Raw genomic sequence first — 18,380 nt, forward strand, 5'->3', positions numbered from 1 at the left:
TCTAACATTCAACAACAACATTAACCTTGTTGCTTGCCGTCAGTATCTGGTTATGTTACTAATCCTTTACAAAACGCAGACTGAGTGACTCAGCCTTCCGTCTGTGACTCTCTGCACTAATTCATGCTAAAAGCCACTTGTATCCAACCGGCTGGCTCCTCTTAAAAAGAACACAATAAAGTGCTCTCTGAGTCCCTTCCATTTCCAAACACGGTCTGGATCTCCCAAAGCGTGGAGCGGACCAGGACCAGGACCAGGACCAGGAGCGTCCAGTCAGCTTCATGTCCTCATGGTTGATAGTTAGTTAGTTAGTTAGTTAGTTAGGTTCTTTAATGTCCCCAAGGGTATAATTGTTTTCACACAGTCAAATCAAGAGTCCCTCGGCGATATATTGTTTCACTTCTTATGACAAATGTACTTATTGTAAGTCGCTTTGGATAAAAGTGTCTGCTAAACACGCTAAATGTAAATCTAAGTTGGTTTCAGGTTTCAGTTTTCGGTTTTGATAGACCCCATACTGCATGGTAAGCCTGCAGGACCCCTCTGCCCCTTCACCGTGTGGCCCGCTGCGGACCCCCTGACCCCCAGACCGGACCCCCTGACCCCCAGACCGGACCCCCTGACCCCCAGACCGGCCCCCCTGACCCCCAGACCGGCCCCCCTGACCCCCAGACCGGACCCCCTGACCCCCAGACCGGCCCCTCACCTTGGCCCTGTAGGAGTGGGAGCCCCCCTGGAAGTTGACGACCCCGTAGGCGTCGGTGGGGCTCTCCTCCGTGTGCCGGTCCACCGCCCACTCCTGGGGCTCGGCCGGGCTGTGGTCGGGGTCGTCACCCAGCCGCCCGTCCGAGTAGCGGACGGCCAGGCTGGCGGGGAAGCCGGCGTGCTGCCGCACCAGGCGGCCACAGCAGCACCTGAGGAGAGAGAGCAGACGGTAACACACAGGACGTCCAGACGGTAACACACAGGACGTCCAGACGGTAACACACAGGACGTCCAGACGGTAACACACAGGACGTCCAGACGGTAACACACAGGACGTCCAGACGGTAACACACAGGACGCCCAGACGGTAACACACAGGACGTCCAGACGGTAACACACAGGACGTCCTGAGAGGAGCACAGACGGTAACACACAGGACGTCCTTAGAGGAGCACAGACACACACAGGACGTCCAGACGGTAACACACACAGGACCTTTCCCGATAAGGTACTGGACACTGAGTGACTTGTAATTAAAATAACAAGTAAGCGTCCTCCATCAGGGTACCCTGTCCTCCCTCAGGGTACCGTGAGGTGGACAGGGTACCCTGTCCTCCCTCAGGGTACCGTGAGGTGGACAGGGTACCCTGTCCTCCATCAGGGTACCCTGTCCTCCCTCAGGGTACCGTGAGGTGGACAGGGTACCCTGTCCTCCCTCAGGGTACCGTGAGGTGGACAGGGTACCCTGTCCTCCATCAGGGTACCCTGTCCTCCCTCAGGGTACCGTGAGGTGGACAGGGTACCCTGTCCTCCCTCAGGGTACCGTGAGGTGGACAGGGTACCCTCTCCTCCCTCAGGGTACCGTGAGGTGGACAGGAGGGTACCCTGCTGGAGGCCCTTCCAGGCCCCTGATCGACAGGTCGTCGGTGGAGTTCGGCGGAGCAGCAACACTCACCGCACCAGCTGCTGGCAGATCTGGCATCCTGGCAGGCATCTGGAGGAACAGAGGAGACAGCAGCAGCTTCAGCTGGGGTTCAATCAACAGGTACGGTCAATGTGTGACAGACCCAGCGTCCACATGGACGGGCTAATGCTTCAACGGTGAGACGCTTTGGGGGGGGAGGGGGGGGGGGGGGTAATCTGTGTTCTAGGGGGCCAGAGGTCAGGTCATGGTCCCGGTGTCGTCCTACGGACATACGCAGTCCTCCCCGTCCGCTCTGGATCATCTACCGGGAGGTGCCAATAGCTGATGCAGTAAACCACGCCGGCAAATTATTGATCAGAAAGAAAACAAAAAGCCAACAGCCGACCGTTGGCGAGAGGAAGCCGGGGCATCGGTGAAAACGTAACCAATTACAGAGCGACAATCCTCCGCAGGATCTGGACACTTTAATCATCTTAGATTCTCTGGGATTTCTGAGGTCATGCACAACAAGAGCGCCCTGTCCATCATGTTGACATGTTGGTAACATGTTGACATGTTGAGTGGGCCATACTTCTGTTTACAGAAATACACACGCCCGTTCTCTGCAATAAAGGGAACTCCTGAAACAAGAAGTAGAGGGTGTATGTGGCGATGGAAAAATGGCTGATAGATCTGATGATGCATCTTTGTGGTGTTTAAAACAAAGACAGCGGACATGAAGCAGAAGGTACGGCTGAGGAGAGTGATTCAGCAGAGGCCTAGAGACGTTAATGACAGTGGAGCCATAAACAGGGAGCTCATGAGGGCCTGCCTCAACCACCCCTTGCAGAGTGGTGGTTAGGCCCGGCTTACCTCCACACACACCGTACAATTACAGGCTCAGCCCCGGGCCAGCAGGCGGGCCGCCGGGGGGGGGGGGGGGCACAGAACACACACCTGTGGGGGTCTTTGGACACTGGCAGGATGTACACACATTCCCTCTTGGTGAAAGTGCTTTCTATCCAGGGTTTCTGGGACTGCAGAGGGAGAAGAGAGGAAATACATCAACGGCTGAAGAACCTAAAGGAACAAGAAAGACATTCGACCGGAAACATCGTTTAGAAGCATCACTGCAATGTTTAAACAAAAAACATCTTTGTGACAATCATTTTAACCTCGTGCATAAAAACAGTACATAGCACAACAACCCAGGGAACATGGCCCTGCTGAGAGCAGAGCAGCTTATCGCTCACAAAACCACCGCCTAATCAACTAGTCCCATAACTCCTCACAGCGCCCCTCCAGCACGGCAACGCCAGAGAACCGCGACCCAGTTCTCCGGGAAACCTCCGCTGAGAGTGGCTTAATCCCACCGCAGCGCCATGGAAGAAATCTGCCCTTTAGAACAGCAAGTCCCCCTCCTGCTGCAAATACCTCCGCACACAACCGGGCTAAGCCCGCAGCAGGCCCGCGGAGCGTCGGAGCGCAGGTCACGGCGGCGTTAGGACGGCGACCGCATGACCACGGCCCCTCGGTGAGGGCCAGCCTCCAGTTACCTGCACCTCCTCCTCTTCATCTCTGTGTTTAAGGGCTTTGTACAGGAACATAACCGGGACCGGCCAGCAGCACCCGGGACAAAACCACCGTCACCGCCGCCGCCTCGCGACACGCTGGCTCCACACGACAAGACCACCGTCACCACCTCCTTGCACGCTGGCTCCACACGACAAGACCACCGTCACCACCGCCGCCTGGCGACAGACCCCGCCGCTACACCCCGCCGCTACACCCCGCCGCTACACCCCGCCGCTACACCCCGCCGCTACACCCCGCCTCTACCCACTACAGCGTTCTGGGACGGCCGGGTCCCGCTGCGACCGTAGGTCCTCCTGAGCCGTTGCGGCGCGGGTCTCAGAGTGCGCTCCGGAGCGGCTGCGTTCAGGAGCAGCTTTAGTCGGAGGCTGAGTGGAGAGTGCGAGGTTAGCGTGTCGGCTCCTGACTCCCTGCCTGTTAATCTGTAAGGAGCTACGGAGGGGCCTGATGAATGTGTCTGGGACAACCTGGATATTATACCGGGTTCAGGAACAAAAACACAGGGGGGGGGAGGGCGGGGTAGGGGATTAGTGGAAGGGCAGAGACCTCAATGATATATCGCACACACACACACGTGCACACGCACACGCACACGCACACACACACACACACACACAGTTCCTGGTTACTACGGTGAGCGTGTGGTCACAAACACACCACTCCATCCAGGTGATAATAAAGCTTCTCTACGGAGGACTTTCTCTGGTTCAGCGAGCAAACCGCTGGGCCCAACACGAGCCCAGGTGACCGCAGCTCCCAGCTGGCCTCCTCCAGTACCACACTGGTGGGCTCCCAGTACCACTGGTGGGCTGCTACAGTACCACACTGGTGGGCTCCCAGTACCACACTGGTGGGCTCCCAGTACCACACTGGTGGGCTCCCAGTACCACACTGGTGGGCCCCTCCAGTACCACACTGGTGGGCTGCTCCAGTACCACTGGTGGGCTCCTCCAGTACCACACTGGTGGGCTCCCAGTACCACACTGGTGGGCTCCTCCAGTACCACACTGGTGGGCTCCCAGTACCACACTGGTGGGCTCCCAGTACCACACTGGTGGGCTCCCCCAGTACCACTGGTGGGCTCCCAGTACCACACTGGTGGGCTGCTACAGTACCACACTGGGTCAGAGTGGAGGCCTTTACAACGGGGCTCAGCAGTAACCATGGTACCTGAGAATGTCAGGCAACAATAGAGTTAAGGGCGTTAGAACTCCTGCCAAGAACACACACTCACATGTTCTCTCTCTCTCTCTCTCTCTCTCTCCCTCTCTCTCTCCTTACCTCCCTCCCTCCCTCCCTCCCTCCCTTCTTTCTCACTTTCCTTCCCGGTTCCCGCCTCGAGCGGCTTTATGAGCGGAGGGTTCCTGTAGGAAGTCAGCCGCACACCTCTCCTGGAGAACGCTTCCGTGATTGACCCCCATTGTTCACACACACACGCGCACACACACACACACACGCACACACACACACATACGCGCACACGCACACACACACACACACACACTTCCTTTTCTCCTCAAAACTTTCCAGGGCTGACATTAGTGTCTGACGTGGTTCTTTTGTCCGCTGCTTCAGTGTCTCGCTGGATATTTATGAGGTTTCTCTCTTCTCTCTTGAGTCCTCTCAGAAACCAAACATCCCATGGTTCCCTCTGATGTACAAAGAGCCCCGTAGACTTTAATCTGCCCCTCAACGTTAATAATTAAAATGTTTAAGGCACGTCGACATTGTGAACGCCACAAAGGGTGGACAAGTCCCAAAACTCGATTGACATTAATAATAAGACCCCATTAAACACTTGCGCTGTGAGTCAGCTCAGGTGTGTGTTGTCCTCCGGGTGACGGAGTGGTCGGTGTGACAGCGCCGCGGGGATGAAGGGGAGGTGATGGAGTAGGAGCCGTGGTGTGGTTTCTGTCCAACACAAAGAGTCCTCCACTCACTGCCTGCTACATGACTAGCAGCGCCTTGTGCGGAATGTCACAGGTTCGTTACAAAGTTAGTAAGAAACGTATAGTAGTGAAATCAAGAATTATTCTATTCAAAAAAACAATGTTGAAACCAACCTCAAAATCTGATTTATATATGAATTATTAATTATTAATTTATCGTACTATAGTGCGATAGTACTATGGTGCTATAGCGCTATTGTACTATAGTACTACAGCACTTTAGTGCTATAGTACTATAGTACTAGTGCTATTGTACTATAGTGCTATAGCACTTTATATATAGTGCTATCGTACTATCGTACTATAATACTATCGTACTATAGTACTATAATACTATCGTACAATAGTGCTATCGTACGATAGTACTATAGTACTATCGTACAATAGTACTATCGTACAATAGTACTATAGTACTACAGTACTATAGTACTATAGTACTATAGTACTATTGTGCCCAGCAGGCCGCAGGCTGAAGAGAGAGAAGCCGTGCAGGTCTACCCAGCCAGTTATGTAGGTTTGTGAAAACGGTTTGTAGAAGGTTGGTCTGGAATGCCTGTAAATTGGTGTCAATGTTGCTAGGAATGCACAGATCAGGATCTGGGAGTGATACTGGAACCAGGTATCAGTGCTGGCTCTGAAGGGAACCTGGACCGGAGAATCCCCCAAACACAAAGGTATAAAGAGCCTCTTGTGTTGCTGCAGCAGACCTGAGGTCTGCTGCAGCTCTGCTCCGACAACACAAGAGGCTCTTTAGATCAGAACTCAGGTCTGATCTAAAGAGCCTCTTGTGTTGTAGAAGGAGAGCAGCCGACCTAAGGTCTGATCTAAAGAGCAGGTGACTTATGTTGATCCGTCAGGTGCTTCCTTGCATTAATTCCCAGAATAATCAACCGTTAAACCTTCTTAAAACAGCCGACGAGAACCAACCGTGTACCGAGAGACCATCCATACCCCTAGCATGTTGAGCAACCACTATTGAAGATATCTTCGTTATGACTGCTATGAATCAACGAGAGTGCATTGCTCCTCCGTGTGTCCCTAGTGTTAAACACGTCTCTGTGTCTCAGCGTGAGGCTCAGGCAGTGCAGTAGAGGTCTGTAGAGGCCCAGGGGCCGACGGGAGGCAGGCTCGTCACGGGGGTCTGACGTGCTCCCAGTCCCCCCGCGGTGACGTACGGACATGTGACGGTGGAGCCCTGGCCTCCAGCTCCTACGACCCCCCCCCCCCAGGGTCTTCAGAACCCAGTCCTCCAAACTGCAGGAACCCAGGATGCCTTCAGCATCTGCTCCTCACTGGGAGGAGGCTCTGGACCAGCCCCTAAAGGGCAGGAGGAGATGCGGGAGGGAGGGCAGTGAACCTGCAGCCTTAATTTCAAACAGGCTCAGCCCGGATAGCAAAAAAGACTGCTAACATTTAAAAATGACCGGTGAACCTTGGTCCAGAAGATAAGAGTGACTGTTGACTCTTCTTGTTGTGCGCTGCCCTGCGCTCTCTCCTGTGTCCACAGGGGGCGCTGCAGGGGGACCTGGCTGGGTGGGTTTCCCCTGATGGACCCACAGGACTACTCCATTCAGGCTCCATTCATAAAGTCAACAGCCTGAGACTCTCTCCCCTGTCAAACCGGACCAGAACCGTGGACTGTGGAGACCTTGAACCAGTCCACATGTCGATGGGAACACTTTGGAAAGAGCTAAGGGTATAAACGATTTATACATTCAAGAAGATTCCTACTTTTATTCTGGTTCACTTTCCAGTCCCGTCGTAAGAGTGAACCGTTTCCATTTCCTGGCTGCGCGGTGAAGTCTATCAATGGGAGCAGAGGAGGAAAAATCTAAACACCAGAAAGATTTTTCCACACGCGAGTGAAACCCAGACAGGCCCGCGTGGTGAGTGAGGTAGCCCGTCTAGACCGGACCACGAGGTCACAACACGTCCGCCGACACGCCGAGAGACACGGAGGAAATAACCATGTAATAACCAACCCGCTATCAAATTAAAAGACACTCTCCTGGGACAGAACAACATGCTGTGACCTACTAGGCGTCATGTACACAGTTGTACACAACGACACACACACACACACACACACACACACACAGTCAACCTCTTCCAGGTACTAATAAAAGTGGCGGTTACGTAACCTGTGTAGATATCCCTCTATCTGCCCCCGGAGCTCCAGGCCGCGGCGGGGCGGCGGAGCAGCCAGCAACCACCCCCGTTATGCAGGGTAAGCTAAAGCCAGGGCATGTGACTGTGTTCAGACTTGGGGGGGGGGGGGGGGGGAAGTAGGCTGCATCCTACTGCAGCCCCCGGGGGCCATTCAGAGGGTCAGCTGGGTAAAGGCACACAAGCGTGTTCCCGGAACGCAGCGTGTGTGTGTGAGCGCGGTTCACCGCCTCGCAGGTCGTCATAAGGCGTGTACGCAGCACTTAATCACACGGCGGAGAACACAGGTCCTCAGGACTTCAAAGGAAACACTCAATGCACAATAACTGCACAATAACACACTGACAGGTACAACTTAACACACATTGACAGAGCGTTTGAAAGGTTTGACAACATGGTGCCATAGATGAAACAAACTTCCTCCTAGGAGGGGGGGATTAATAAAGTTGTATTGTATCGTAAACCATTAAACATGGGATTCGAACCATTACTCTGCAAATACACACACACACACACACACACACACACACACACACTTCAATAAAATAAGTTGATTTCAAGGAAGGTGGACATGTCTGTGTAATAGCCTACCACAACACTATAACAGTGTGTAGGGTCCAAGTGGAATAGCCTACCACAACACTATAACAGTGTGTAGGGTCCAAGTGGAATAGCCTACCACAACACTATAACAGTGTGTAGGGTCCAAGTGGAATAGCCTACCACAACACTATAACAGTGTGTAGGGTCCAAGTGGAATAGCCTACCACAACACTATAACAGTGTGTAGGGTCCAAGTGGAATAGCCTACCACAACACTATAACAGTGTGTAGGGTCCAAGTGGAATAGCCTACCACAACACTATAACAGTGTGTAGGGTCCAAGTGGAATAGCCTACCACAACACTATAACAGTGTGTAGGGTCCAAGTGGAATAGCCTACCACAACACTATAACAGTGTGTAGGGTCCAAGTGGAATAGCCTACCACAACACTATAACAGTGTGTAGAGACACAGTGTAATAGCCTACCACAACACTATAACAGTGTGTAGAGACAGTGTAATAGCCTACCACAACACTATAACAGTGTGTAGGGTCCAAGTGGAATAGCCTACCACAACACTATAACAGTGTGTAGAGACACAGTGTAATAGCCTACCACAACACTATAACAGTGTGTACAGACACAGTGGAATAGCCTACCACAACACTATAACAGTGTGTAGGGTCCAAGTGGAATAGCCTACCACAACACTATAACAGTGTGTAGGGTCCAAGTGGAATAGCCTACCACAACACTATAACAGTGTGTAGGGTCCAAGTGGAATAGCCTACCACAACACTATAACAGTGTGTAGGGTCCAAGTGGAATAGCCTACCACAACACTATAACAGTGTGTAGGGTCCAAGTGGAATAGCCTACCACAACACTATAACAGTGTGTAGGGTCCAAGTGGAATAGCCTACCACAACACTATAACAGTGTGTAGAGACACAGTGTAATAGCCTACCACAACACTATAACAGTGTGTAGAGACAGTGTAATAGCCTACCACAACACTATAACAGTGTGTAGGGTCCAAGTGGAATAGCCTACCACAACACTATAACAGTGTGTAGAGACACAGTGTAATAGCCTACCACAACACTATAACAGTGTGTACAGACACAGTGGAATAGCCTACCACAACACTATAACAGTGTGTAGGGTCCAAGTGGAATAGCCTACCACAACACTATAACAGTGTGTAGGGTCCAAGTGTAATAGCCTACCACAACACTATAACAGAATGTAGGCCAGGGTCATAGTGCTGTATAGTAGGCTACTGTTACTATAGCAGTAGAATAGCCTACCAGCCTACTCAGCCCAGCGTGGCTGTGATCGCAGCGGTGGAGATCTTAGCATTAGCGGTTAGCTCGCTACCAGCTAGCCCCGTTACAGTCAGCTCCCCCGACATGCGACACACAGAACGCCGACCCTGGCGGGATAACCCCCCTCCCACGCCCCGGGTCCCGGGCCACGGAGCCCACCCCGGGGTGGTCCCGGACCACAGCAGCCCGCTCCTCCGGGTCCCGGACCACGCAGCAGCCCGCTCCGGGTCCCGCACCACGGAGCGGACTCCTCTCGCTGTCAGCACGCAGGGCGCCCCCGCCGCCGCTCCGAAAAGTCCCGAGCCGCTAAACCGTCCACCGTCCAGCAGCCCCCCAGCTCCGCCACCTACCATCCTCTCCACCGGTCAGACTCGGGTGCGCAGCGCCGCGGCTCTGACCCATCTAGTGGCGCGGGTCTCCGTGAGCCCTGGAAGGAAAGCCCGGTGAACGCTGGAGGAATCCGCCTGGGCTGCCGCTCCGACGAGAGGCTGCTGCTTCATAATTGTGCGACTCCGGACTGACGCTGCGTGACGCGGCTCCGCGTGACGACACGCCACGTGACGTCACGCAGCCCCTCGAGTTTGCCGTGACGCTGCCCGCCGGGCATCGCCCCGGAACCCGGTCACGTGGTGCTGCAGGTGTAGCTCAGGTACCTCTCACCTGTAGTTAATTTGTTAACAGATAAAAACAGCCCACAACCAGACATCACAACCAGGTCCGTTTGTACATCGCCCCCACCTGCAGGAAGACAGCTTTTTTTTTCTGAAGTGTTTTGTTCTGTTTCCTTCATGGTTTCCACCGGAGGGACCTCTCTGAACCCCAGGCTTTGGGACGCGACCCCACGAGGCCTCAGAGTCCGGGGAGGAGACGGGACGCCCCCCCCGCCCCCCCCCCCCGGGCACTGAACCTGCAGACGCACTGCCGCGTTGTCAACGGCAGCGTTTTGGTAAAGAACGAAGGAAGGCCGTTTGTGAAATATAAACACTTTATTTCAAATAAGGCAAAGAAAGAAAGAAAAAATCAACCTGTGGGATAACTTTTAACAAATTACACAAAAAAAATACAATTATCAAAAGAGTGATCGTCCTGTGGCTCCGCATGTACCCCCCCGACCCCCCCACAGGCAGTCGTCCTTCAGCCCGGATCAGATAAAGTGCTTCCCAGTACGGATCGTCACCATGGCAACATCCAGAACCCCCCCCCCCCCCCCTCGTACGTTATAGACATTGTTCTGTTTAATCATCTTCAGCATTGCTCTTTGGGTCCTCCAGGAGTAACTCCGGCACGACTCTTTCAAACAAAGGTCAAACCGTGCCTCAAAAGCATACCCCCCCCCCCCCCCGGGGTTAGACAATTTCTGTTATGATTTATAAAAAAATTACGGATATAAAAAAAAAAAAAAAAAAAAACACGAAACCAAAAAACGGCAGTGGAGCCGTTTGGGGCGGGCGGGCGGGCGGGCGGGCGGGGCCGTGGTGGTGGACATCATCGTCAGCACGCGTCTCCTACGGAGCGGCCAGATCGTCCCTCTGTGGGGCAGAGCAGAGGGACAGAGGGTCAGGTCACGAGGGACGCCGCGAGAGGACGGAGCCGGCTCCATGGCGCCATGCAGCGGTGCAGCTCCACCACACCACACAACGGGACAACGGACACACACCACGGGACACTGACACACACCACGGGACAACGGACACACACCACGGGACACTGACACACACACGGCGGGGCGACCGAGACACACACACGGATGCAAAGTCCATTCCACGACTGTCCAGCCCAGGACAGCTTCAAGCAGACGCATGCCAAAGGTTACAGCAGAACTCAACGGGGCCCAGCAGAAAGAAACATGTGGGGAGACGGGGGGGGGATGGGGGGGGGGGAGGGGAGGGAGGGGAGAGGGACAACAACAACACAACCAAGGGGCCGTCGGAGACTGCGCACATTGAGAGGTTCCCTGGTGCTGCTGCTGCGCGCTCAGCGGTCCAGAGTCCACTTGGCTTTAAAAGCAAACTTGCACTGACACAGTCTGTTTCAAGTTACGTTCGAATTGAGCCGAATGACGGCTCTTGCAGCAGACGATATGTTCAATATGTTGGTTTATTTCTAGCGGTCTCAATATTTTCAGTGGTCTGACGACACCTAGTGGTCAATTAATGCCATGCAGAGAGAATGACGTGGCGCGCTCAGAACGCACATATTAATAAAGAAAATCACCAACATTCCATTTAGTTTAGTTTGAATTAAAAGATGAATGTGTGATTTTCTTGGGAGCAGGCCCTGGGAATCGGTTGGTTAACAAAACGTTTGTTAACAAAAGGGAACTGAGGACAAGAAGTCAACATCAAATCAAAGGGTTAAACTCAGGAGGAGGAGAGGATGGGAGCAGAGCTAGGAGCTAGGAGCTAGGAGGTAGCACACCTGGCAGCAAAGGCTCCCTGGATGAGTCCAACACCTGCCAGAGATGGAGTGGGGTCAGAGTTCATCTCTCTCACACACATGGAGACATCCTGCCTAGTGCGTCTGACCGGCCTTCATGCACAGGCTGAACCCGGAGAGACCGCGACCATCATCAGCATCATCATCATCATCATCATCATCATCATCATCATCAAGCTCTCCGTTCACACGCAACCACAACAGGAGATGAAGATGAGACGCATCAGACGGGTTCACACCCTGGAGATGACCTCCAGACACTCCGGGTCGGGGGGGGGTGCCCGGGCGGAGAGGGGAGGAGGAGGAGGAGGTGTAGGAGGTCTGTCCCCGGACCCTCAGGCCTCGCCTCTTACCCTGTCCTCACCCCTGACCTCCAGGGGCCCCTGACCCCTGACCTCCAGGCCTCGCCTCGTACCCTGTCCTGACCCCTGACCTCCAGACGCCCCTGACCTCCAGGGGCCCCTGACCTTGAGGAGCCTCTGACCCCTGACCCCCAGGCCTCACCTTGTACCCTGTCCTCCAGGGGCCCCTGACCCCTGACCTCCAGACGTCCCTGACCCCTGACCTCCAGGCCTCACCTTGTACCCTGTCCTGTACCCTGTCCTCCAGGGGCCCCTGACCCCTGACCTCCAGACGACCCCTGACCCCTGACCTCCAGACGACCCCTGACCCCCTGACCTCCAGGCCTCGCCTCGTACCCTGTCCTCCAGGGGCCCCTGACCTCCAGACGACCCCTGACCCCCTGACCCCTGACCTCACCTCGTACACGCTGCCGGTCCAGAAGTGCTTCATCTCCCTGCGGCGGGCGGCCACGGCGGCGGCGGTGAGCAGGGTGAAGGGCACCAGGTAGAGCAGCGCCGGCTGCCCCGACTCCGTCAGCAGCATCACCGCGAACGTCACCACGATGCCCAGCGCGTAGGCTGCACACACACACACACACACACACACGCACACGCACACACACGGGCCCTTGGTTATTCCTATCCATCGTTTCTCCCCCTGGTTCAGCAGGGCTTGAGGACGCGAGGGTCGGGGTTTGGGGGAATTCCGTGGGTCGTGTGTTGAATGACGGGAAGCTTTTTCATTGGTGCACGGCGTTACCTATACAGCAGCTGACCAGGTAGACCTTCCTGGAGCTGTTGACCCACACGTCGAAGCGGCTGCAGTAGGCCACCAGTAGACCTGCGGCACAAGGAACCAGAGCTCAGAACCCACGCAGGCCCCCCGCTGCCGCGTGCTATGGGGTCGAGACCCGATGTCCTCACTAGTGAACCGTGGGGAGCGTCTCGCTGGCGTTGAGCTCAACGCAGTCAGAGCTGAGCTGCTGGGGGCGGCAACATGAGAGGCAGCGTTCTCTTCCCACCGTAAGCAACGCATCAAACGCTCTGAAGAATGAATATTTTCTGGTGTCTGCAGCTGTTGTAATAAGTAGTGATCGGCCGATATATCAGCCGATATATGTGTTTTTTACGTGTATTGCATCGGATGATTTTGTGATATATATATATTTATATATATATATCTTTTTTTTTTTTCCCAACATGATTTACAGACAGTTCAATAAATGTTTCTTTTTTAAAATTGAGACTTGTAACATTTGTTTTCATCATTGTGTCATTTTTATGATTTAAACTGAGGGAACAAAAGCAGCATCGGCTCCAAATATCGGCTCAAGAAAATCGGTATCGGCCCTAAAAGATCCACATCGGTCGATCCCTCGTTCACTTATTTGTTGATGAATAATTAACCCCCCAGCATGTGGACTAACCTCACTTGTACATGAGTGACAATGAGGAACCAATTATTGGTTCTCAATTAAACCTTGAGAACGTTCATCAATCATTCAGAACCCACCAGACAGCCACGTGTCCGAGGGCGCCTCATCCCCAGGTACTTCCCGTCGAGTTACTGAGTAGAAGGTTGTTCTCTACGGTTTGACCAGGGCTTAAGTCCTACCCACTTACTGAGTAGAAGGTTGTTCTCTGCAGGGCTTAAAGGTTGTATCAGCGATGTTGGGCGACGTCACTTCTGTTGGTGTTTGAAGTGAGATCCCAAACAAACAGAGCTAGCTCGCCCCTCCCTCCTGTGTTCCGTGAGTCCGGTGAAAACGATCCTGAACGCAGCGCAACGCCCCACAACACCCGCCCCCTTGTGGCTGATTGGTTGGAGTACTATTTATGTTGGTTTGGAGTGGTTGGTAGTAGTACCGTTTGTTTTTGTGTACGATCTCGGAGCGCAGGTTGCCTACGGAGACGTGTTGTTTTGACGGCCTGCTCACGGGGCGGGCGGCTGGCGGATCGTCAGGAAAGATCAGATGAATGTGATAATTTATGTTTCGGCCTAGCATCGCTGATACAACCTTTAGACCCGACCCAAACAGCCCCCACCATGAGGCCCTGGGGGGTACCTGGGATGATGATGTCTCCGTAGCCCAGGATGGAGAACTGCATCCTGCACAGGTTCTGGGCCACGGCGCTGAAGCGGGGAACGCGCATCACCACAGGGAGCTGGAGGGGAGACGGAGACGCTGGGTCAGCCAGACGGGAAGAAGAAGCCCCTTCAGAGCGTTTCCACTGTTACATACTGAACGCTATTCTGTAGCTGAAGATAAGAGTACAGTGGAAGGTAATGCAAGTGGATCAGTGTGTGTGTGTGCGTGTGCGTGTGTGTGCGCGCGCGCGTGCGTGCGTGCGTGCGTGCGTGTGCGTGCGTGTGTGTGTGTACCTTCTCTGAGGGCGTCTGGGGCTCAGCAGAGATCCCCACCACGTTGTCTTGTGTCTGTGACGAAGGCACCGACACACAGTTAGTGAGCCCCCCCTCAAGGAGCTCACAAAGCCATGAAAACAATGTCCCAGTCGTCAACAACAAACCGGTTGTACTGGTTGTCCATGTACACAAAGGACAACAATGTCCCATTCTTGAAATGGTTGTCCTGGTTTAGTTCCGCTGCATACTGACCAATATGGAGACCATCCTCCTCATTCATTCATTCAGCCTGTCACTACCCAGACTGACCCATGTGTCTGTTTTTAATCCATTATACACACCGGAAATACTGATTTTATTAGATATTAAAGGACCAGTAGGCCATATTTATGTAAAATAATGAAGTACAAATTACTCCAGCAGCTATCTGCAAATCCAACGTTCTGCCAGAGAAATGTGTGCGACCGATCAGGAAATCCTACACAGAGTCAAATTCCTGGTTGTGTTTCTCGGCACCGCTGGGTGGCACCGCTGAGTGCGTTTCACCTACCTTCTCTCCTGCCGCGTCCGGCCCCAAAGCCACCTGCACCATGATGCTGACCCCGTTCTGTGGAGAAGAGGAGAACGTGATGAAGAACCACACAGGATGCTCCTCCTTTGGGGAGGAGAGGAGAACCACACACGATGCTCCTCCTTTGCGGAGGAGAGGAGAACGTGATGAAGAACCACACAGGATGCTCCTCCTTTGGGGAGGAGAGGAGAACCACACACATGATGCTCCTCCTTTGGGGAGGAGAGGAGAACCACACACGATGCTCCTCCTTTGGGGAGGAGAGGAGAACCACACACACGATGCTCCTCCTTTGGGGAGGAGAGGAGAACCACACACACGATGCTCCTCCTTTGGGGAGGAGAGGAGAACCACACATGATGCTCCTCCTTTGGGGAGGAGAGGAGAACCACACACACGATGCTCCTCCTTTGGGGAGGAGAGGAGAACGTGCTCAGGGAGCACAGTGGTCCAAACATGGCGTCCACGCGGTACCGCCACTATTCGTTAGTCTGAAACCCCCTCGGTGCCGTGTACTGATCAGAGCACTTTGAATTACAAACGCAATGTTCTGCTGCTGTCGTTGAATAACCACAAATAATCACATTAAAGTATCCTAAATCAATTCAAACCAGCAGGGAGAAACAGCAGGGAGCACACGGAGTGATCAAAATCAGGCCACAAGAAGAAATCACGAAAAAATACAAACATTATACTTAAACGTATGGAAATTGTCTTTACATATTAAACAAATTCAGAGCTCACCATGTCATTCTACATATCTAATGCCCCTTTTCCACCGACAGTACCAGCTCAACTCGCCTCGACTTTACCACCTCCGTCGAGGTTCCAAGCGAGCTGAGCTGGGACTTTTGTGTGACGTAAACAGGCTGCTGCAACTGATTAGCCAGCAGTGTGTAAGCAGCTGCAAACTGGAATAATTATCAAAGTTAATAAGTTGTGTCCGGCGTGGCTGGAGTCCACAGACCCGCTCCCAAGGGGGACACAGATCAGTGTTTCGTTCCTTTCCCGGGGCTCGAGTTTCGCCTCCATCAACGTAACTGTATGACAACAATAGATACACTCATTGCGTTTTTTTAATTTCCCGTTTCCTGTCATAACCTTTCCCGGGAATCAGGAAATTGTCTTGATCAGATTTCGTGGGAATCCTGTCTCCCGGGATTAAACCCTAATGACGACCCGCCCACGTTGAAGAGGAACTTTTTTAGATGGAAACGCGACGAGCCTGGAACCAAAACAAGTGGTGCCTCGCTAAGTCAAGTTGAGCTGGTACTGTTGGTGGAAAAGCGGCACAAGGCCTTCACCAAAAATCGCCCCCCCCTCCATAAAAATGGTACGTTTACCCATGAACAGCCCTACAAACACAGAACGTTACCACCCCCGACCACAGACGTACTTCTCTCTTTAAGAGCCCTGATTACCGTAGCAACAGAGAAACACAAAGCGAAGGGAACGAATGTGAACGTATGATGTGTTGTGACTTCATGACTGGGGAGAACGGAAGAGGACAGAGCGTATGTAAGTATGAAGTCCAGAGAACGACCACACATCACACAGGATACGGTACACAGAACATCCATTCAGTTATTATTTACACTCTGGGGGTTGGCTCCAAAACGCTCCCTAGTGAGAGACTGTGATGGATCAATGGACGCCTTTGACCATGAAGTCAGACCCGAACCGGACACACTGCAGGAGGAACCCGTTTCACCGTCACTCTCAGATAGAGCAGTATCTCTACTGAAGAACCAAAGGCGGAGGAAACGGAACAGACCGCAGACCTCGAGCTCAGTCCCATAAACAAGAGCACTTGCTTTGAGTTCCCTCTGCTGCGAGTCAGCTCCCGAGCTGGCTAGCGTTCAAGGGTTGATTTTAAGGGAAAATAGGCACTCCCCCCTCGCTCCCTTAAGTATTGGGACACCCTACCTCTTCGTGGGAACGCGCAACATCTAGGGTTAGGGCTCAAATCTAGGGGAAGGGGGAGAATTGGGACAGGGCCTGAATGTCTCTCGGGGAATACAAAGAACACTCCGGTAGGGTGCTGACCGACCCCCTTCCATAGTCCTCCCCATGGTCCACACCTTCCATAGTCCTCCCCAGTCCCCTTCATGGTCCACACCTTCTAAGTCCTCCTCAGTCCCCTTCATGGTCCAGACCTTCCATAGTCCTCCCCAGTCCCCTTCATGGTCCACACCTTCCATAGTCCTCCCCAGTCCCCTTCATGGTCCACACATGGAACATACCTTTGTGAAGAAGGGAGTGATGAAGACGAAGAAGACGTCATAGATGAGGAGGAGGCTCAGCAGAATCACACAGATCTGCAAAGTTTAAGAGTGAACAGGAAAGAGATAAAGAGAGTGAGAGTGAGACAGAGAGAGAGAGAGAGAGAGAGAGAGAGAGAGAGAGAGAGAGAGAGAGAGGTGAGACAGAGAGAGAGAGAGAGAGAGAGAGAGAGAGAGAGAGAGAGAGAGAGAATTAAAGTCATTTCAGGTACATGATGATAATAATAACGATACTGTTGTTTTCGCAACAGAATTGATGCAGAAAACCATCAATAGTTCAATAACAGCTTGCAGGTCTGAAACAGTAACAGTGTTCATCTGAACACAGATCAGACCCTTTACCCCTGGGCCCCTGGAACACTTCACGACCACATCCTGCTCCGTGTTCAGTGAGCTGTAGGACGTGATGTTAACCTGATCCTCCTGTACGTGATGTTAACCTGATCCTCCAGTATGAGGACGTGTTGTTAACCTGATTCTCCTCTATGAGGAGTGATGTTAACGTGATGTTAACCTGATGTTAACCTGATGTTAACCTGATCCTCCAGTGCATTAACCCAGTGGGAGGGCGGCCCCACTGGCCTCAGAACAGGACGGGCACCTTGAAGTTGGACAGCGAGATGGTCTTCATGAAGTTCAGGCAGAAGGCGATCCCCAGGAGGTCCTGCAGGATCCAGATCCACCTGCAGGAGCAGAAGACTGCATCAGAACCAGGACCAGGGCAGTGGGCTCTGATAGACCTCCTTATGACCACCTCCTTATGACCACCCCCTTATGACCACCTCCTTATGACCACCTCCTTATGACCACCCCCTTATGACCACCTCCTTATGACCACCTCCTTATGAACACCTCCTTATGACCACCCCTTATGAACACCCCCTTATGAACACCCCCTTATGAACACCTCCTTATGACCACCCCCTTATGACCACCCTCCTTATGAACACCTCTTATGACCACCTCCTTATGACCACCTCCTTATGACCACCTCCTTATGACCACCTCCCTTATGAAACAACACACCTCCTTATGACCACCTCCTTATGAACACCTCCTTATGACCACCTCCTTATGACCACTGCATTATAACAGGTTGTTCAACTGACAGCTAGCCGGAAAAGATAAGTTGTGTAAAAGCCTGGTGTGGGTGTCATTTTATCTTAAACAGTGCTGCTCACACACACACACACA

The 18,380-nt window shown here is 53.0% G+C and overlaps 3 protein-coding genes across 3 annotated transcripts in view; all 3 read right to left on the bottom strand.

The window, feature by feature from the left end:
- Positions 1-9,690, bottom strand: part of LOC311356071 (transient receptor potential cation channel subfamily M member 7-like) — a gene marked incomplete at its 3' end in the record, with an annotated part of 45,042 nt that extends 35,352 nt beyond the window's left edge. Inside the window, 4 exon segments of the mRNA XM_084475853.1 lie at positions 707-914; positions 1,661-1,699; positions 2,567-2,646; positions 9,542-9,690. Of these exon segments, the coding sequence (XP_084331979.1) occupies positions 707-914; positions 1,661-1,699; positions 2,567-2,646; positions 9,542-9,544 (330 nt within the window). The 5' untranslated portion in view covers positions 9,545-9,690.
- Positions 9,691-10,622: 932 nt separating this feature from the next.
- The window catches only part of LOC311356430 (signal peptide peptidase-like 2A), a 47,986-nt gene continuing 40,228 nt past the window's right edge, over positions 10,623-18,380 (bottom strand). The window contains exons 2-10 of the mRNA XM_084476207.1: positions 17,788-17,872; positions 17,148-17,222; positions 14,884-14,940; positions 14,352-14,405; positions 14,035-14,134; positions 12,729-12,809; positions 12,387-12,547; positions 11,610-11,643; positions 10,623-10,720 (exon numbers count right to left, since the gene is read on the bottom strand). Of these exons, the coding sequence (XP_084332333.1) occupies positions 10,683-10,720; positions 11,610-11,643; positions 12,387-12,547; positions 12,729-12,809; positions 14,035-14,134; positions 14,352-14,405; positions 14,884-14,940; positions 17,148-17,222; positions 17,788-17,817 (630 nt within the window). The 5' untranslated portion in view covers positions 17,818-17,872 and the 3' untranslated portion in view covers positions 10,623-10,682. The remainder of the gene's footprint in view (positions 10,721-11,609; positions 11,644-12,386; positions 12,548-12,728; positions 12,810-14,034; positions 14,135-14,351; positions 14,406-14,883; positions 14,941-17,147; positions 17,223-17,787; positions 17,873-18,380) is intronic.
- Positions 18,259-18,380, bottom strand: part of syap1 (synapse associated protein 1) — a gene marked incomplete at its 3' end in the record, with an annotated part of 2,972 nt that continues 2,850 nt past the window's right edge. The window contains exon 6 of the mRNA XM_084476588.1: positions 18,259-18,267. Within this exon, the coding sequence (XP_084332714.1) occupies positions 18,259-18,267 (9 nt within the window). The remainder of the gene's footprint in view (positions 18,268-18,380) is intronic.

The sequence above is a fragment of the Micromesistius poutassou genome (genome assembly GCF_964030765.1).
Source record: "Micromesistius poutassou genome assembly, chromosome: 12".
NCBI classification, from domain to species: Eukaryota; Metazoa; Chordata; class Actinopteri; order Gadiformes; family Gadidae; genus Micromesistius; species Micromesistius poutassou.